The sequence below is a fragment of the Oncorhynchus masou genome, chromosome 12, assembly GCF_036934945.1.
Source record: "Oncorhynchus masou masou isolate Uvic2021 chromosome 12, UVic_Omas_1.1, whole genome shotgun sequence".
Lineage (NCBI taxonomy): Eukaryota > Metazoa > Chordata > Actinopteri > Salmoniformes > Salmonidae > Oncorhynchus > Oncorhynchus masou.
In genome coordinates, this window is record NC_088223.1 from 24,027,709 (window position 1) to 24,048,436 (window position 20,728).

General features: G+C 42.6%; 3 protein-coding genes across 3 annotated transcripts in view; 2 read left to right on the forward strand and 1 right to left on the reverse strand.

Moving 5' to 3' along the window:
- Positions 1-1,235: 1,235 nt before the first annotated feature.
- LOC135549278 (amine sulfotransferase-like) lies at positions 1,236-3,840 on the forward strand. Its single transcript, XM_064979297.1, has 6 exons — positions 1,236-1,332; positions 1,508-1,716; positions 2,053-2,179; positions 2,427-2,521; positions 2,615-2,797; positions 3,727-3,840. The coding sequence occupies exons 1-6, from the start codon at positions 1,236-1,238 to the stop codon at positions 3,838-3,840; spliced, it is 825 nt and encodes a 274-aa protein (XP_064835369.1).
- Positions 3,841-4,414: 574 nt separating this feature from the next.
- Positions 4,415-9,262, forward strand: LOC135549728 (small integral membrane protein 13-like). The gene is made up of 2 exons (XM_064979982.1): positions 4,415-4,971; positions 6,471-9,262. Exons 1-2 carry the CDS (start codon positions 4,896-4,898, stop codon positions 6,659-6,661), a joined length of 267 nt encoding a protein of 88 aa, XP_064836054.1. The 5' UTR covers positions 4,415-4,895; the 3' UTR covers positions 6,662-9,262.
- A 6,044-nt stretch (positions 9,263-15,306) lies between these two features.
- LOC135549729 (enhancer of filamentation 1-like) overlaps positions 15,307-20,728 on the reverse strand; it is a 43,314-nt gene continuing 37,892 nt past the window's right edge. Inside the window, 5 exon segments of the mRNA XM_064979983.1 lie at positions 15,307-16,454; positions 17,069-17,158; positions 18,025-19,070; positions 19,073-19,232; positions 20,335-20,490. Coding sequence (XP_064836055.1) covers positions 15,891-16,454; positions 17,069-17,158; positions 18,025-19,070; positions 19,073-19,232; positions 20,335-20,490 — 2,016 coding nt within the window. The 3' untranslated portion in view covers positions 15,307-15,890.

Here is a 20,728-nt window from a genome sequence, read left to right on the forward strand (position 1 = left end):
TTAGCTCATAACTACTGTTATTAACTTTTTTCTAGTGAAAACTGACTTAAGATTAAGACAGTCTGTCACAGTTGATACAAGCTTAGCTGATGTCAACTGTTATGATGTTAATGACCGTTATAATGTATGGTGGTTACAGGATTACTGATCTAAGGTCTTGTTATAACAAAGCTACCAGAGGTGTAACAGAAAACAGAAAGATATTGCATGCCATCATCCCGCGAATTGCACTGTCATCAGGAAGGAAGCAAAAGCAATAACAAAGTGTTCAAGAACAGTGTAGTATCGGGTAAAGCTTGGGAAAAAGTATAGGGCCTCAAACAATCTCAGATGTGGATGTACAGTAACACCCCTGCGGGACTGATGATGATGGACAAACTGACAGCAGCCCGTCAGTGAGATGATGTGATCTTGTTGGACAGAAAGACTCTCTGAGGGACTGTATGTCTGGAATATGTTGCAGTGTTCTTTCATCTCCACAATTGCACAAAAGTCCTTGAGAGCAAATGTATGACTTTGTTACATATGAATTGGAAATGTATCAAATATGACTGATGACTCAATGTCTTGAGGGAAGGGGTAATTATATATACAAAATTATTGTCTCTGCCTGTATCAGCTTCGCATTGACCATTGTTTCACATGACCTCAGTGCGACCTCAATGCATGCTTGTTAGGCAGCCAGGAAGACTCCCAATCACTTGGACATGCTGTAATCAGTTTCTAGAACTTCTATACTTTAGTACATGGTGAAATAAGGTCAGATTAGAGATTCCTCCAAACTGATCTTAAATCTTTGTTGAAAGTGTGGAATTTTCTCAGAAACATTCTGTAGGTCGTGTTGGGTTCTAGTTTGAAATACTTGTTAAACTACAAGTTAATGGGTACATGTATGAGTAATGTATATTGTGGGGTCAATGGAGGTTGGATAAGAGCTAGGGGCTTGGAGATTTACTAATTAAGGTAAAAGACAGTCACATGGTTGTGGTCACTGATAAAGGTGGATAGCTGTGGATTAGTGAGGAATATGAGCAGAGGTCAGGTCACTTGAAGGGAGAAAGAACAGTTTTATCACACACATCACTTAAGTACCTGCCTAGCAACAGATGTATTGGCTGTCGAGATGTGCAAAGAGTTGACTCTGCCCAGTAGAGGGTATATATGTACTTGTGAAGACAATGTTAGTTTTGAACCTAATAGCCGTAATAGGTGGTTATACCTGTTTTAACTGAAGGATGAGAGAGGGGATCAACCTGATCAGAGGGGTGATCAGAGGGGTGCATCAAGTTGAACACCTTGAGTCTCTGGAGACATTTACTTACCCACGGTCAGGTAAAACCATGCATCTGACATAGTGTAGGTTATAGGACCATACAGTACTTACTACAGAGCGACATGTAGACTACACTACAAAACATATTCAATTCTGCATGAATTTTGGGATTGTACTGTGAATGTGCAACGTAATCTCACAAATGCCCAGATTATATTTCTTTAAAAAACACAGGAACTACATGGATACATAATATTTTGTCCCTATTGTATCATGGTGATCAAATGACAGAGGGATGTAACAAACAATCAATCCAACAACTGGTGCCTTGGTTTGAGGAGAATATAAAACAAGTGGACTACAACAACATGCCATCACCAAGGACCTTTGTGTCTCACTTGCATTTGTCTTCACTCCCTCAAGGACTGAGAGAGAAGGGAAAGGTAAGAGAGAGAGAGATCACATGCAATGAAGGCAAAATGGTAACTGCCAGTGAAATCCATGGTATGACACAGTTTAGTGTATATGCTATTTCTGTAGTATAAAATGTATAAAACTGTACACAGATTATGTTTGAAAAACATCTTCAGAAAGACATTTAAAAAAACCTGCATGCTAACAATAATTCCTTAAGAAACAAGTTAATTTACATCAATCTACTTTATTTGTGAGTGAAAATACACTGTATTTGCGAGTGAAAATACACTGTATTTGTGTTTTTATTGTTGCATTAAATGTCTATTGATAAGGCTGTATTTTAACTGTGTAAATTGTTTCAGGTGGTCTACATAGCCAGGAACCCAAAATATGTTGCAGTGTCCTTATTTCATCTCCACAATTTCATGAAAGCCCTTGAGAGCGAACCTGACTTTGATACATTTGTTATTCAATTTCTTTTGGGGAATGGTAATCATAACACAACATTTCAGTTATCTCCATTTTTCCTGGCCACTGTGTTTTCACATCTGCTTTGCTTGCTCTTTGGGGTCTAAGTCAAGTGACTGTAAAGCACTTTGTGATAACTGCTGATGTAAAAGGGCTTAATAAAGTGCATGCAATTGATTTAATTGATTGCTCAAACACATCTATAGCCTCTTCAATGCACATGATAAGCGTGTCATTGTGAAATAACCTAAATATATGTATTTCTTAGTTCTCGGGGGCTCTTGGTTTGACCATGTTGCTGATTGGTATGCTCAGAAAGATTCATTTGATACCCTTTCACTGACATTTGAGGATATGATCAAGGTCAATTAATTTCTATAATGATCAGATCACAAAACAATGGATTGCATATTGGTAAGACTAATCAAACAGCAACACAACAACAATTTCTTTCAGGACACACGAGGTGCAGTTGTCAGGATATCAAACTTCTTGGTTAAAAACCTGGATGACAAAACCATTGACACAATAGTGGACAAACCCTCCTTCAAGAACATGAAAGAAAACCCACAGACTCAAAATGATATACAGCATCCTGCAATTTTTGAACAAAGTGGATCCTGGAATCAAAAAGGTATGGTATGTTCATATTAATAAAGTTAATTTAAATTAATGGTAAAAAATTCACCAAAGAAAAGATAAAAATACTAGTGGATAGTTAGTTGAAATGTTGTTGACAGTTAGTTGACTACTGAACATACAAATAATCTATTTGGGACTATCCAAATACTGCTCATTCACACTGAACCTTATCCCAGGGCTAAGAGCCTCCAAGCCCTGGGCTAAGGGAGATTTTAGCCCGGGGCTAAGCAAGTGTTCTTGCACATCCTAAAGTGGGATAGCACCAACCTTAGCCCTGGGCTAGTACAAACTTTTTGGGGCTAGCCCCAGAAACACGGTGCCAAAATATCTAGTGAAACTGGATTGTTCTACGTCTAGAATGCTCACTGTCCAATCACAAAATCTGCACTGTTACTTCATTTACATATACTCGTGATGCCTGTAATGCACGCTAGATTGATAAGGAAATTGGTACTATTTCATCCTGAGGACAAAAACCCATATAACGTGCATAGCGGGCCAGATCAAAAAAATAATGGGCCAGATTGAATTTCAAAAGTGAAACATATTGATTGTTTCCAAGGTCAGATTGGCAGACAGCAAGGTTTATACAAACAAACCATCACTGTTGGAAACTAAACGCTAGGCTAAAAGCAAGAGCAAATAATGTGCTAATAAATGTCTTATTGCTTATAACATTGGTTGTGTGTCAGTGAACGAATGTTGGTAGCATGTTGTTTGTCCGTTAGCTCAGGGTTTTGGAATACAAGCTTAAATCCTTAGCCAGGGCCAAAGCTTAGTCCAGGCTTAATAAATGCTTGTGCGAATGCAGGCTAAACTAGCCCAGGCTAGCCTGGGGCTAAAATAGCCCAGGGCTAAGACCAATGCAGTTTGAAAAGACATATAAAGTGATACCATACTGTCTGTTATGTCTCTAATCAGGGTAGGTGGGGGACTGGAAGACTATGTTCACAGTGGCCCAGAGTGAGATGTTTGACAAGATCTATATGGAAAAGATGAAAGACCTTCATTTGACTGGGAGCTGTGAAAACGTGTCCTGAACACAATGTTAGTGAAAGCTTTCACCAGCTTGGTTGAAGATGTCAGAAAAACGAATCCAGATGCTTGTTGTTGATTTGACTTGTTGATCTGTCGTTGTTGATCTGACAGATTGTACTCCAGTTGTGTGAATCACTCTAAATATGTCACTTTTTGGGGGATATAGGTCTAACTAGATTGGAAGAAATAATTGTCAGTAACCGAAAGGTTGCTAGATTGAATCCCTGAGCTGACAAGGTAAAAATCTGTTGTTTTCCCCCTGAAAAAGGCAGTTAACCCACTGTTCCTAGGCTGTCATTGTAAATAAGAATTTGTTCTTAACTGACTTGCCTAGTTAAATAAAGGTTAAATAAAATACATGTAATTTTAAAAAAAGCACTTAAAGGCTTCATAATTTATAAATGTCATGTTTGATATTATCTCATAGATCTCATAAACTTGTGTTAACCTCAGACCTTATTTTCGGCGTTAATCCCAAAACCCTATTCTCTCCCCATTCACTTTCACATTGGAACGGTTGAACGAACCAGAGGTAAATCATTTCCGGGTTTTAGAACTAAAAGCTGGCGATCTCTATTGACTATTGTACCCAAAATGCAACGCGTATCTTAAGCCTACTGCGCATGCTAATTTCCACCACCAATTTTGTAATATCTACTTTCTTTTACAAACGTAATCGTTCAGGTTGCAATAATGCAGCTAGATATGAACGGTACTTTATCCGTCCATGATTTTGGCACTGCAAACCGACGTTGACATTTTTGCAGGCGGCGAGACCATATCACTCAGCAACGAGGGATTTATTTTCCTTCGCCGCAGTAGCTAGTTAGGTGACGTTATTCTCCACTAATGTTGAAGCAATGAATTATGTTTTAACGTTATTTTTGTGGCAAACAACAGTTGTAAACTGTCTGTCAGTGTCAGTCTGGTGAATGAGTTAATGGACTGAACGGTAACGCGAATTGGGGAGTTAACGTAGCTGTCAGCAACTTTGACTTTGTAACGCGTTAGCTAACTAGAAGCTAGCTGGCTAGTTAGCCCTGACAAGAAGACAAACATGTGGCAAAGCGTTGGTCTAACTGTGCTGGTTATTGTGGCCACCCTTGTGTGTGCGTTGCTCTTCATGGTGTTTGGTAAGTAACATAATATTTTGACTTAATTTTTTCAGTTTTCTTGAATGTAATGTGAAATGACATTACTCGGACACAGCTGTGAAACGTATTAGCTGTTAGGTACAGTAGGCTAGCTATGTAGCATTCAGCCATTATTATACTTAGTGCTTGCCATGGTGTTTCATATCCAGCTACCTGCCATCTATCTTTCTTGAGTGAGCAGTAACCGTCTTGACCTTTTTCATTCTCAAAATGTTGAGTAGATAGATCAAAGTTGTCTATACAAATAATAATCTCTCAAGACATCATGTTATTAGAGGTTTGTCCCTCATAGCTGTTATTAATTGGATCAGTTTAAATAATTGATACATATCAGTTGAGTCTCTTTTTTTGTGCTTGAGCAGTGTTCGACAGGATTGTCTTGCAGCATCATCCAGTCAGGCAGTCTCCTGTTTCATTATCATATCTTTGTAGGCTACATCTAATTGTACCTATAATAATAACCCCATCTGTCTATAACATCTAATTGTACCTATAATAATAACCCTATCTGTCTATAATAATCACAAAGTGTGATGATCAATAATTGATATTAATAATCAATTATTGTTGAGGCCCAGTTACATTAATTTATGCATACCTATGTGTGGAAAACAAAGACTTATTTGATGTTAAGTTTTGGACTTTATCTTGTGTATATACACTGAACAAAAATATAAATGCAACATGCAACAATTTAAGATTTTACTGAGTTACAGTTCATCTAAAGAAATCCAGTTAATGAAATACAATAATTATGCCATAATCTATAGATTTCACATGCATGGGAAGAATTTTTTGGCAGTATCTGGTGTGACCACCATTTACTTCATGCAGCGGGACACATCTCCTTCGGTTTTGCCAACCCACAGTTTCATCATATGTCCGGGTGGCTGGTCTTAGACGATCCTGCAGGTGAAGAAGCCGGATGTGGAGGTTCTGGGCTGGTGTGGTAACACGTGGTCTGCGGTTGTGAGGCCAGTTGTACGTACTGTCAAACTCTCAAATGAGGTTGGAGCTGGCTTATGGTAGAGAAATTAAATGATCTGGCAACCGCACTGGTGGACATTCCTGCAGACTCGAGACATCTGTGGCGTTGTGTTACAGGACTTCACATTTTAGTGATGTTTTATTGTCCCCAGCACAAGGTGCACCTGTGTAATGATCCTGCTGTTTAATCCGCTTCTTGATATGCCACACCTATCAGGTGGATAGATTATCTTGGCATAGGAGAAATGCTCACTAACAGTGCCGTAAACAAATTAGTGCACACGATTTGAGAAGCTTTTTGTGCATATGGAACATTGGTGGGATTATTTATTTCAGCTCATGAAACATGGGACCAACACTTTGTTACATGTTGTGTTTATATTGTTATTCAGTGTGTATATAAAAATAAATTACAACAAATTAATTGTTTGATTCATATACGGTCACTGTGCACTTTCTATTGAGGACTTTTGTTATTTTTGGCTCCTCAGGTTGGTATGTTGTCTGGCAGCTCTTCCTGTCCAAGTTCAAGTTCCTGCGTGAGATGTTGGGCGACACCGGATCTCCACAGACAGAGACCCAGCCGTCCGATTCAAAGAGCAATCATACCTCTCCTCCAACCCAACGCCAGAGGCTCAAGACTGCCCGCCAGAGGGTCGTTCCTCCTGAAAACACTACATAGATGACCATACCCATCCGCTATCAGTCTCACCCTGTCCCCCTATTCACCAACCCTCGTCACTCTAGGAAACTGTGGTGGACAAAATGAAACCCCTTACCAAATGGCGTGATGTCGAATGTCATACTATTCCCATGTCCATGCATACTACTCCCCTTTCCACTACCTTAAGACGTCCTCGTCGTAGACACTTGATTCTCTCCTGGACAATCTTACGAGACTACGTATAGCTGCTGATGTTGTAAAGGCACAAGCCATCAAATCATGGGACATTCTGTGTACAACTTGTTCACGTTTCAAATATGTATTTTAGCTGTTCACAGTATATCTACTGAGCAGCACATCCAGTCTCTTCACTTGGCCTTAACTGACACTGCAACATGGTCAGCTCTGACTGGCTGACACTGCAATATGGTCAGCTCCCACTGGCTGTCATGCTGCTTACACCTGCACAGGGAATCGCTGCTAACACCTGCACAGGGAATCTGTTTCTCCATGATCACACAAGTGAATTCTCTGTTCTTGACTGTATGTGTGCGTTTTGATAGTTTGTTTATTTGAACATGTTTTTGTAGCAAAGCCTATATTCTGACAAACCTAGACAAACTGTTGTATAAAACAGGCTCATTTGTTAGCATTTGCATTCAGAAGCAAAACAACTGCTCGAAGAAAAACGGAATGAAACAATTTGTATAACTGATAAAGTTCCTTGTCGTGTTCATTTCACTTTATTTGTAACCAAAGTGCAATGAAGGAATGTTTATTTTTTAGGTTATTTTATTGTTGGTCAGAAATGAATACTTATACAGTACATTCAGAAAGTATTCAGATCCCTTGACTTTTTCCACATTTTGTTATGTTACAGCCTTATTCTAAAATTTAAAAAATGTTTTACCCTCATCAAGGGGAAACACGGATCCCCAGATCTGTGCCTTGACACAATCCTGTCTCGGAGCTCTACGGACGATTCCTTTGACCTCATGGCTTGGTTTTTGCTCTGACATGCACTGTCAACGGTGGGACCTTATATAGACAGGTGTGTGCCTTTTCAAATCATGTCCAATCAATTGAATTTACCACAGGTGGACTTCCAAGTTGTAGAAACATCTCAAGGATAGTCAATGGAAACAGGATGCACCTGAGCTCAATTTCCAGTCTCATAGCGAAGGGTCTGAATACTTATGTAAATAAGGTACTTCTGTTTTTTTTTTATCAATCTGCAAAAATGTCTAAACAGCTTTTTTTTCTTTGTCATTATGGGGTATTGTGTGTAGATGAGGACATTTATTTTATTTTATCTATTTTAGAATAAGGCTGTAACAAAATGTTAAGTCAAGTGGTCTGAGTACTTTCCTAATGCACTGTATAATGGTTGTTATGGAATGGTGTGGTTACAATAACACAACAAAGACGATATCCAGGCTCCGTATGTACAGTTGAAGTCGGAGGTTTACATACACCATAACCAAATACATTTAAACTCAGTTTTTCACAATTCCTGACATTTATCCTAGTAAAAATCCCTGGTCGTAGGTCAGTTAGGATCACCACTTTATTTTAAGAATGTGAAATGTCAGAATAATAGTAGAGAGAAGGATTTATTTCAGCTTTTATTTCTTTCATCACATTCCCAGTGGGTCAGAAGCTTATTTACACTCGGTTCGTATTTGGTAGCATTGCCTTTAAATAGTTTAACTTTTAACTCTTTAGGCGAAGAGGTGCCAAGTTTGAAGGTAGGCCTTGAAGTACATCCACAGGTACACCTCCAAATGATGAAGCTTCTAACGCCATCAGAAGCTTCTAACTCCATGACATCATTTTCTGGAATTGTCCAAGCTTTTTAAAGGCACAGTCAATTTAGTGTATGTAATCTGACCCACTGGAATTGTGATAATGTGAAATAATCTGTAAACAATTGTGTTAAAAATTACTTGTGTCATTCACAAAGTAGATGTCCTAACTGATTTGCCAAAACTAGTTTGTTAACAAGAATTTTGTGGAGTGGTTGAAAAATAAGTTTAATGACTCCAACCTAAGTGTATGTAAACTTCTGACTTCAACAGTATCAAGCATCTCAGAGTAGGAGTGGTGATCTAGGATCAGGCTCCGCCCTGTCCAAATAATCTTATTCATTGTGATCTAAAAGGCTAAACTGACCCAAAGTCAGCATTCCTACTCTGATATGCTTGATACATACTGCCCCAGAACTCCCTAGGCTATAGCTCATTGCTCTGGCTAGCTAGCCTCCCAGAGGTGATAGCTGGGGTGTATTCAATAGGGACCAAATGGAAGCGAAAAGCTGAATAAGGGAGAACCTAAACTTGTCCAAAAAGAATCATTTGTGTTTCCGTTGTAAAGTATTTCGCTATGGTGTGCCCTAAAGACTACACCCGATGCTACAGGGTCGTAACTAGCTTCCGTAGTCATAAAGATGGCATCCTTCTCTGTAGTTCATTACATTATCTCTGATCCAGCTATAAGCCTGATATTGTAAAACATGTTAATTCTCTATGTAATGGTTTAACGTGTGATTGTCCAAATTTCACTTTTGTTTTGGGCTATTGCTGTAATTTACGTCCAGAATAAATATATTTCTTAACTCTGTATAGAAATACATTTCTTTGAATTGCATTGTTTCAAAGCTGAAACGGGTTAGTCAAGAATATAGAACTGACATGGGGGGGGGCCTTGTACATCTTTTTGAGTGTATTATTTTGTCTTGCATATGTGTAGCCAGACTTGAAATTGAGTCTTTCTTTGACCCTCCACACTTACTGTCATATTTGCATACAGTGACTGAACAACAGGGGGCAGTGTTGCTCAACATGAAACAGTGATGGAGAAAATAACTGTTTTTCAAACTGTAGTCAAAGGGAGTACATTTCAGATGTAGGTGTATTTAAAGTCTATCAAGCCATATGTTGTGACTGTGTAATACCAGTTAACCCAGAACTAAAATCTAGAATTTAGTCAGATTGGTAGTCTGTCCATGAGAGTTAACAAATCGGAAGCACAGCCGAGAACTGCCCATTGACACGAGTCTACCAGACGAGCTAAACTACTTCTATGCTCGAGGCAAATGGCACTAAAACATGCATGAGAGCACCAGCTGCTCCGGAAGATTGTGTGATCACGCTCACCGCAGCCAATGTAAGACCTTTAAACAGGTCAACATTCACAAGGCTGTAGGGCCAGACGGAATACCAGGACGTGTACTGCGAGCATGCGCTAGCCAACTGGCAAGTGTCTTCACTGACATTTTCAACCTCTCCCTGTCCGAATCTGTAATACCAACATGTTTTAAGCAGACCACCATAGTGCCTGTGACCAAAAACACTAAGGTAACCTGCCTAAATGACTACTGACACGTAACAGTCACATCTGTAGCCATGAAGGGCTTTGAAAGGCTGGTTCATGGCTCACATTAACACCATTATCCCGGAAACCCTAAACCCACTCCAGTTTGCAAACCGCCCCAACACATCCACAGATGATGCAATCTCTGTTCCACTCCACACTTCCCTTTCCCACCTGGACAAAAGGAACACCTATGTGAGAATGCTGTTCATTGACTACAGCTCAGCGTTCAACACCATAGTGCCCTCAAAGCTCATCAATAAGCTAAGGACTCTGGGACTAAACACCTCCCTCTGCAACTGGATCCGGGACTTCCTGACGGGCTGCCCCCTGGTGATAAGGGTAGGTAACAACACATCCGTCATGCTGATCCTCAACACGGGCCCCTCAGAGGTGTGTGTTCAGTCCCCTCCTGTACTCCCTGTTCACTCATGACTGCACGGCCAAGCACAACTCCAACACCATCATTAAGTTTGCTGATGACACAACAGTGATAGGCCTGATCACCGACAATGACGAGACAGCCTATAGGGAGGAGGTTAGAGACCTGGCCATGTGGTGCCAAGACAACAACCTCTCCCTCAACGTGATCAAGACAAAGGCGATGATTGTGGATTACAGGAAGAAGAGGACCAAGCACACCCCCATTCTCATCGACAGGGCTGCAGTGGAGAAGGTTGAGAGCTTCAAGTTCTTTGGTGTCCACATCACCAACAAACTAACATGGTCCTGGCACCCCAAGACAGTCGTGAAGAGGGCACGACAAAACCTATTCCCCGTCGGGAGACTGAAACGATTTGGCATGGATCCTCAGATCCTCAAAAGGTTCTACAGCTGCACCATCGAGAGCATCCTGACTGGTTGCATCACTGCCTGGTATGGCAACTGCTCGGCCTCCGACCGCAAGGCACTACAGAGGGTAGTGCAAACGGCCCAATACATCACTGGGGCCAAGCTCCCTGCCATCCAGGACCTTTGTGCCAAGTCCAGGTCCAAGAGGCTACTAAAACAGCTTCATAAGACTCCTGAACACCTAATCAAATGGCAACCCAGACTTTTTGCATTGCCCCCCCCTTTGTTTTACACAGCTGCTACTCTTTGTTGTTATCATCTATGCATAGTTACTTTAATAACCCTACCCACATGTACATGTTACCTGTACCTGTTGACTCTGTACCGGTACGCCTTTGTGTATATAGTCTCGCTATTGTTATTTTACTGCTGCTCTTTAATTACTTGTTACTTTTATTTCTTATTCTCATCCATACATTTTTTAACTGCATTATTGATGAGGGGCTCGTAAGTAAGCATTTCACTGTAAGATCCACACCTTTTGTATTCGGCCAATGTGACTATTACGATTTGATTTGATTAGTGACTGTGTGTTGTTGAGAAAAAAAGCGAACAGTTATAATTTGCTTCATTTGGAGGAGAGGTGAGCATCCCTGGCAGTTATATGACCAATGGTGAAAGGTTTAGGTTTAAAAATCATTTTGAAGACATTTTAATATTAGAGAGGCCTGAAACTTTTGGAAACCCTATATATACTGAACAACAATATAAACACAACATGTAAAGTGTTGGTCTCATGGTTCATGACCTGAAATAAAATATCCCAGAAATTTTCCATACATACAAAATGCTTCTTTCTCTCAAATTTGGAGCACACATTTGTTTACATCCATGTTAGTGAGCATGTCTCCTTTGTCAAGATAATCCATCCACCTAACTTGGAATACCTAGGATAGGATAAGTAATCCTTCTCACCCCCCCCCCCTTAATGATTTAGATGCACTATTGTAAAGTGGCTGTTCCACTGGATGTCAGAAGGTGAATTCACCAATTTGTAAGTCGCTCTGGATAAGAGCGTCTGCTAAATGACTTAAATGTAAATGTAAATGTAACAGGTGTGGCATATCAAGACACTGATTTAACAGCATGATAATTACACAGGTGCATCTTGTGATGAGGTCAATATAATGCCACTAAAATGTACAGCTTTGTCACACAACACAATGCCACAGATGTCTGTTGCCAGAGAATTGAATGTTAATTTCTCTGTCATAAGCTGCCTCCAACATCATTTTAGAGAATTTGGCAGTATATCCAACTGGCTTCACAACCACAGAACACGTGTATGGCGTTGTGTGGGAAAGTGGTTTGCTGATGTCAACATGATGAACAGAGTGACCCATGGTGGCGTTGGGATTTTGGTATGGGCAGGCATAAGCTCCGGACATAGAACACAACTGCATTTTATTGATAGCAATTTGAATGTACAGAGATACCGTGACGAGATTCTGAGACCCATTGACGTGCCATTCATCTGCCACCATCGCCATGTTTCAGTATGATGATGCACAGCCCCATGTAGCAAGGATCTGTACACAATTCCTGGAAGCTGAAAGTGTCCCAGTTCTTCCATGGCATGCATACTCAACAGACATGTCACCAATTGAGCATGTTTGGGATGCTCTGGATTGACGTGTACGACAGCGTGTTTCAGTTCCTGCATATGTCCAGCAACTTTGCACAGCCATTGAAGAGAAGTGGGACAGCATTTCACAGGCCACAATCAACAGCCTGATCAACTCTATGCGAAGGAGATGCGTCACGCTGCAAATAGTGGTGACACCAGATACTGACTGTTTTTTTGATCCACAACCCTACCTTTTTTAAAGGTATCTGTGACCAACAGATGCATATCTGTATTCCCAGTTGTGAAATCCATAGATTAGGGCCTAATGTATTTATTTCAATTGACTGATTTCCTTATATGAACTGTAACTCAGTAAAATCTTTGAAATTGTTGCATGTTGCGTTTATATTTTTGTTCAGTATATCTGCCTTCATGAGCACCTAGCTTGCCTGCGTTACTGGTGAACCGGAGGCAGGCATTTATAGGTTGTTTGGTAAGCAGCCTCTCTCACCATCCGACACAGACACAGATAGGAGCGACCAGGGCTCATAGGGCTCTGGTCAAAAGTAGTGCACTATACACAAAATAGGGTGCCATTTGGGACGAGCAACACAGCACCGACTGACCTCCAGTCCTGAAACAGGTCATTCATTCATCAAGCGCTCTCGGTTTCCAGATCTGCAGTGTTTACTCAGCCAAGGCTCAGTCTCCAGATCTGCAGTGTTTACTCAGCCAAGGCTCAGTCTCCAGATCTGCATTGTTTACTCAGCCAAGGCTCTAAGTCTCCAGATTTGCAGTGTTTACTCAGCCAAGGCTCTAAGTCTCCAGATCTGCAGTGTTAACTCAGCCAAGGCTCTAAGTCTCCAGATCGGCAGTGTTAACTCAGCTAAGGCTCTCAGTCTCCAGATCTGCAGTGTTAACTCAGCCAAGGCTCTCAGTCTCCAGATCTGCAGTGTTAACTCAGCCAAGGCTCTCAGTCTCCAGATCTGCAGTGTTAACTCAGCCAAGGCTCTCAGTCTCCAGATCTGCAGTGTTAACTCAGCCAAGGCTCTCAGTCTCCAGATATGCAGTGTTAACTCAGCCAAGGCTCTCAGTCTCCAGATCTGCAGTGTTAACTCAGCCAAGGCTCTCAGTCTCCAGATCTGCAGTGTTAACTCAGCCAAGGCTCAGTCTCCAGATCTGCAGTGTTAACTCAGCCAAGGCTCTCAGTCTCCAGATATGCAGTGTTAACTCAGCCAAGGCTCTCAGTCTCCAGATCTGCAGTGTTAACTCAGCCAAGGCTCTCAGTCTCCAGATCTGCAGTGTTAACTCAGCCAAGGCTCTCAGTCTCCAGATCTGCAGTGTTAACTCAGCCAAGGCTCAGTCTCCAGATCTGCAGTGTTAACTCAGCCAAGACTCTCAGTCTCCAGATATGCAGCCAAATCTCTCAGTCTCCAAAGGGCCATTTCTTTCTATTGTTTGTTTCGGAGCCAACCACGAGATGTGCCTGGATGCCATTATTAGCTGATGGTAAATCAGTACAGTCTTGTCACCCGGGACCTGAGACTTGGGGGGAATGACACATCTTCCTGATTTACCGTGTCAATCCACATTCTGGGTTAAATTAAGCCTTTTAAAAGCCATTCCAGAGCGGATTCCGTTTTCTCGTCTCGTCCCCTGGGATAGCAGTGAATGGAATGCAGCAGGTGATAATACCACTGATGGCCTGTTAAGACCCAGGCTCTGTGAGTTAAGTTTTCTGATTGGGAGCTGATTGGGGTTTGGCATAGGCATCTCCTCCATACCCCTATACCAGTCCCTTATAGCCACAGGCCCACCTCTCCACAGGGAGAAACTACAGTATATATACAGTGTATTTCAGTCAGGCTGTAATGAAAAGGAGGGTCAAGAGGGGTAGAGGGGAAATAAACAATGAATGTTTTTTAGCTGTATTTTAAGGCTCTGTGTGCATATCCAACCCACAATGCCTTTCATTAGATGCTGTTGCACTATTCAGTACGCCGTGCCATAAAATGATGGTTCATCTGTGTATTGTGCATCAAGAACTATGTTATGACCCTTAACCACTGTGTTATGACACGTTCTAGATGAAAAGAGAAAATGCTAAAGATAGTTTCCAGATCAAGACCAGTTGGGCGTGATGTTCTGTCCCCCTCTCCCACCTTCCCAACTATGCCATAAAAGATGTTCCACAGGCTAAGACTGAGCATTTGGCATGGATGGACTCTGCGATGGCCCTGCCCCGCTTACCGTGAAATCCTTTTAGCCCCGTCTTTCATCGTCCCATCTGAGGCTTAGATGGTATTAAAAAAATCCTCATTGAATATGACATGGAATGGAAAATAACATGAGGATCCAGGAGAATAAGAGCGAAGGTGAGGCCACTTATCTTGATGTTAACCTGATTGACTGCATCGACTACCGAGTATTCTAAGAATTCCAAGTCTACTTCTTTAACATACCGTACATTTCTGTTGTTGTTACGTTCTCATTTGTATTCAAACAGGACTAGTATCTTCGTCCGTATGTGAAAACGTGAGCGGTTTACCATCTGGTCATTATCATACCCACTTTATTTATTTCCACCACACCCAGCACTGGGTGAATGTAAGAGATGAATACCAGGCTTTAGCTGTGAGTTTCACTGTTGGTGCCAAAATTGTGTACCAGTCCAGCCATTTTGGTCTCTAGTTACTCCAGTTAATAATATCACTGACTGGTCCACCTGTTGCGTGTGTGTGTGTGTGTGTGTGCAATAACATAGGTCGGTGGGCTTTAACAACGCATGGTTATGTCATGTGCACTGTCTGCAAACAAAGTGGAGCCCACTAGTCTCCAGCAGTTCTTTTTTTTAAATAAAAAGACACAGTCATATGGGTAAGAACAGTCCTTTACTTTGTCTGTTGAGAACCCTACCGCTTTCAATAAAAGAAGTACGACATCAAACCATTTACACAAAGTACTACTGTCATTTCCAGCAGTAGGGTGCGTCAACAATTTACAGGTGAAAATGAAAATAAAAACGGACATGTCATCATCATAAGTTGCTTTATAATATATGAAATTGGAATGTTACGAAAACATGTCCAAGTAACCCTAAAAAGCCACGGATATCACATCTATATATTCATGTCATAATTAATTATATAAAACAATCTACACAAAAATAGAGCCTAATATTTACAGAACAGAGAAAACGATACTATTTACAAACAGCCCAAAAATGTACTTTTAATATTAACAATAAGCAATTATACATATATATATATATATTTATATATATATATATATATATATATATATATAGATATATATAGAGAGAGAGAGAGAGAATCTGTATATGTATATATATATATATATATATATATATAGAGAGATACTGTATATACGGTATATAAACATGTTGCTGTGGTGAAATAGGCGGGACCAGGAAGTGACAAATGACATCACAAACTATCACAAAGCAGCCATCTGCAGCAGCTGTTCTTTGAACTGTTGAGCGTGGTGTGAGAGATCCGTGACTCTGTCCACCATGTCCTGCACGTAGGCTGTGTTGGGGTAGTGCAGCGCGGCCGTCTTGGTAGCTCCCACCACTGTCTTCAACAGGTCACATAGCACGTTGCTGGAGTTCATCACCCGGTTGGCCACTTCGGGCGTGGCTGCCTGCCTGGACAGGGTGTCACCGATGAACACCAGTTTGTGGGCGCTGAGGATGACGAACTTGCTGTGCGCCACGAAGATGCGCGGTGGCTGGCCGGCGCCCACGCAGCCGAAGAAAGCGTCCACTGCGTTGAGCAACGTGACAAAGTGCTGCTGGCACTGCTCCGAATAGAAGCCCAGCAGCTGACGGTCACGCCCACACAGCTGGGCCCCGCCTCCAGCCAGGGAAGGGGAGGGAGAGGAGGAGGAGTCTGAGGGGGAGGAGGAGGGGCCTGTCGGGTGCTGGTGGGCGATCCACTGTGTGATGTCATTCTCCACTGGTTTGATCACCTCTTGCTCCAACTGTATGAACTGGTTCATCTGTGACATGAAAGAGTAAAGTCTGATCAATATTTTTGGTTCCATTTCTCAATTGTCTTAAAATGTACACAAGTAGATAAACTGTGTGGTATTATGGAGACGGACATCTCTGATGTACACAATAAACATGATGAAAATACATCCTACATATCAATTTCATCATGGAATTCTCCTTCTTCTTCCATAGAGAACATACTTGCTGCATGATTACAGCAGTGAAAAGGTTAATCTCCTGTTCTACGGCAGTATGTTTGACTGCTCTGTCAGAGTGGGCCAGATGTGTCCTCCTGGCTCTGCTCTATTCTAGGAGGTAGGCACTGTCTCTGAACCCATGAAGGAAAGGTCATCCACTGTGAGCGTTTGAATAATATTGTATCCTCAATAAATTATGTGAACAGTATGAAAAGTCTGTTTGAGAGTGGATACATTTCTCTGCCCACATCTCTCAGCTTTATAGAAAACCAACGTGGCGGAGCAACCGTTTTGTTGTTTTTCAAATTGAGGAGTGGGCCTTTAATAGTGTAAATCTAGTGCATAGAAACAATACTAACACATGAATATGCATGACTAAGTATGGTGGCCCAGACTGGCCAAAATAGGAAAGAAGCCAATACCTGTTCTTGTCCCAGCTGTAACTTGCTCTGCTTAATGATGTTCTCTTTCTCCAGGAGCTCCTTCTGCTGCCGCTCAAAGTCCTCTTTGCCCTGAGGAGAAACAAGAGTGTGACTGAGGAGAAGACCAACCAAAGCAGCAGATTCAAACAGCAGAGGGTAAGTACACATGTAATTCCCAATGCATAACCTGCGATACAATTCCTGCTACTCAGATTAGGATTGAAAACATAGTCCCTCTCATATAGTCTTACATGTTGATGCTCAGTAAAACATTTGTATGTTAGTTATTCCTTTCTAATCTATCTGTTGTCTTCCTGGATGAACAAATGGGACTACCCAACAGGCAGATACAGCCTGGCTTTACCCACTCTTAGAGTTAAGAGTTAAGGGCACTCTTAAAAAGGGTTCCAAAAGGGTTCTTCGGCTGTCCCCAAAGGAGAAGCCTTTTTGGTTCCAGGTATAACTCTATTGGGTTCCATGTAGAACCCTCTGTGGAAAGATGTGAATCATTCTGCAGAAAGGGTCTTACATGGAACTCAAAAGGGTTCTACCTGGAACCAAAAAGGGTTCTTTAAAGGGTTCTCCTATGGGGGACAGCTGAAGAACCCTTTTGGGTTGTAGATAGCACCTTTTTTTAAGAGTGTACTGATAATGCAGCTAGCATGCTCAACACCACCTGATCATCGTTTCCCGTAAAGGCTAAATATTGTGTCAACACACTTAAGACACTGTATAGGAATCTAGTGATTCACATCTAAACTCTCATGCATAGATCAGAGATTATATGTTGATGTGAGGGGCTAACATTTGACCTAGCTACCGTTTGTCTTACCATCTAAATTGAATGATCGACTGTAAGTCGCTCTGGATAAGTGTCTGCTTAATGACCAACGTTTTGTGTACAGTAAATATAACATCTGTGTGGTAGGTCAGGCTAGAGTCAGAGTCAAACATACCTGCAGATGGACGTAGTCATAGTCCTCCATCCAGCTCTTCACACATTTCTCACTATTGTTCATGTTGCCTTTGTCTTGGTTGGAGGGCACAGGAAAGGGCTTGGTCTGGCCTACGTAGTTGTCGCTGTCCGAGGATGGGGAGGTGAGAGGATGAATGATGGCTTCTTCTGGCGTGCCCCCCCTGGGGTAGGAGGACCCATTCATGGTTGGCGTCCGCCTGAAGAGCAGCTCGGCGTTACCCCCCACGGAGGAGGCCAGCTGTTTGGCATCGTCGGGCACCGTCCTGGAAACCATAACGAAGCGGTCCAGGTTGTCACTCTTAATCTGGTGCTTGGTGCTGCTGGAGGTGGCCAGGGCGTTGAGGGCCCAGCCGCAGTTCTCCAGGCTCTGGTAGGTCTGCAGGATGATCTGCTGGGAGTCCTCCAGCCTTCCCAGCTGCCTCCTCAGCTTACTGTGCAGGCTGGGGTCTGACAGGGCCGTGGCGTTGGCCACAGCACCCCTGCCAAATACCACAAAGTCTGCCAGGGCTGCCCTTACCCTGTCCAGCACGGTGCGCACCTCGTTGGTGTGGCGCTCCATGAAGGGGTAAGTCCTCCAGTGGGAGGAGGAGGCCAGGGTCTGTAGGGCCCCCACAGAGGCCTCCACGGCCTGATGCAGGCGGTACAGCCTCTGGACTGCCTGGTCCACATCTAGGGCCAGCCTGCCCTCAGCGCTGGAGACCGTGGAGGTGGAAGAGGTGGACATGGAGCTGCGTGTGGAGCCCGTGCTGGAGAAGGACAGGCGGTTCACCCCGTCTGTCATGTCCCCCAGAGCAGGTGGGATGTCATATACGCCCTGGCCCTTCCCCCTGTCCCTGTCCCTCTCCTGGGGGGTGGAGCGGTGCTGGGAGGGGGGCTGCTGCATCCCCCTGGGGATATCATACAGATCGCCACGAGGCCCCGCCCCTGAGAGCTGGTGGGCGGGGGGCGGCACGTCGTAGATGCCTTCGTTGTCGCTGACGACAGGGCGTTGGAGGTGGTGGGGTCCGATTGGCTCGGAGCTGGGGGAAAGTCATAATTGGACTGGGGGGATGGGGAGGGTTTGGTGAGGGTGGGTGGGGGTACGTCGTAGATGCCCTCCTGTTGTTTGTGTTGTTTGAGAGGTTGGGGGAAATCGTAGTTTCCCTCCTGGAGGGCTGGGGTGTTCCGGCAGGGAGGCACAGAGTACACCTGTACAGAAAAGACAAGCGTTTGGATGAGTGCCTCATAGACTACAGTATTTAAAAAAAATGTATTTAACCTTTATTTAACTAGGCAAGTCAGTTAAGAACAAATTCTTATTTACAATGACGGCCTACCGTAAGGAGGGGAGTAGACAGCGCATCAACCATCATGCAACAATGAGTCATAGCTACAGAAATACAGCTTACCAAATCAATAACAAACAAGCTTTGCACCACATTATTTCAATTAGATATTGAGGAACTGACAGAACCGACTGTTTCGGTTGATACTATATTTGCAAACCTCAGTGCTCAGCTTCCTATTCCATCCCCATAACTCAGTATCAGCCTGAATATGGCAAAACGCATAAGCAATAAACATCTAGCATTGTCCTGACAGTGTGGAATATGGATTGTGACGTAAATGGCACGTAGCGTGAAAGCGGAGCTGGATAAATAAAAAGAGTGGGCTGTAAGTGATTTCAGTCTGCCTTGAAATGTGCTCCTCACTGCGAGACAGCCCGAACCCAACCGCGACGCAAATAACGGGTTCCCACATATTTCACGTTATTACAAACAAACTGATGGCCCTAAGCCTTGGCTGGGCCTAGAACACTGTATCCAGGGTGTAATGTAAGATGCCCCAGATTACATCCCAAATGGCACCCTATTCCCTACAAAGTGCACTCATTTTGACCAGAGCCCTATGGGGCCTGGATAAAAGTAGTGCACTATATAGGGTGCCATTTGGGATATATCCCCAGAGATGTAATAATTTAGTCCTTGACTTCCCTGCTGGAGTGTTAACAGACAGAGAGAATGCTACTCAGCGAGTTTTGCTCGAATGCTATTGGCAGACAACACTTTCATTTAGGGAACCGCGAAAATGTAATAAATATGATAATTTGACATATTATTAATTTATTACCATGCAATTAAGAGGGATACTAGAGCATGTATCAATAAATAAAAGTAAAATGTTCCGGACCTAAATGGCTACCGCTTCCTTTTGACTTTATTGGAATGTAGAATGAGCAGGTTATAAACCTTCTATATGTGGTCTCAGTGTGGGTAGTGTTTCTCTGTGTAGTTTGAGTGGTCTGACATACCCTTTGCGTAGAGGGAGGGATATCGTAAACCCCTTGTGTCCGGGGGTCCATCTGAGTGGATTGGGGAACATCATAGACTCCTCCTTGGGAGGGAGAATTGCAATGTTGTCCAGGAAAAGGCGATCCCATAATTTTCCCAGGAGGAATGTCATACACCTGGAAAACAGAGTGACATTCCAAAATCAGGATACCATAGATTACATTGAATGGCTGAAACAGCAAAGTAAAACACTGAGGCTGTGTCTCAAATGGCTCCCTGTTCCTTATATAGTGCACTATTTTTGGCCAGGGCCCTGTGGTGCCATGTCAGACAAAGTAGCTAACTGCATAGAGAATAGGGTGCCATTTTAGATTTTCCCTGATGGATTGACATAATAATTTCTATGTTATGTGT

Excerpts from the sequence above, each read along its gene's own strand:
- LOC135549278 (XM_064979297.1), top strand. The coding sequence starts at position 1,236 with ATGAGAGAGGGGATCAACCTGATCAGAGGGGTGATCAGAGGGGTGCAT. Across the intron at positions 1,717-2,052 it reads GACTGAGAGAGAAGGGAAAG|GTGGTCTACATAGCCAGGAA; the intron begins GTAAGAGAGAGA and ends AAATTGTTTCAG. Across the intron at positions 2,522-2,614 it reads CATTTGAGGATATGATCAAG|GACACACGAGGTGCAGTTGT; the intron begins GTCAATTAATTT and ends AATTTCTTTCAG.
- LOC135549728 (XM_064979982.1), top strand. The coding sequence starts at position 4,896 with ATGTGGCAAAGCGTTGGTCTAACTGTGCTGGTTATTGTGGCCACCCTT. Across the intron at positions 4,972-6,470 it reads GTTGCTCTTCATGGTGTTTG|GTTGGTATGTTGTCTGGCAG; the intron begins GTAAGTAACATA and ends TTGGCTCCTCAG.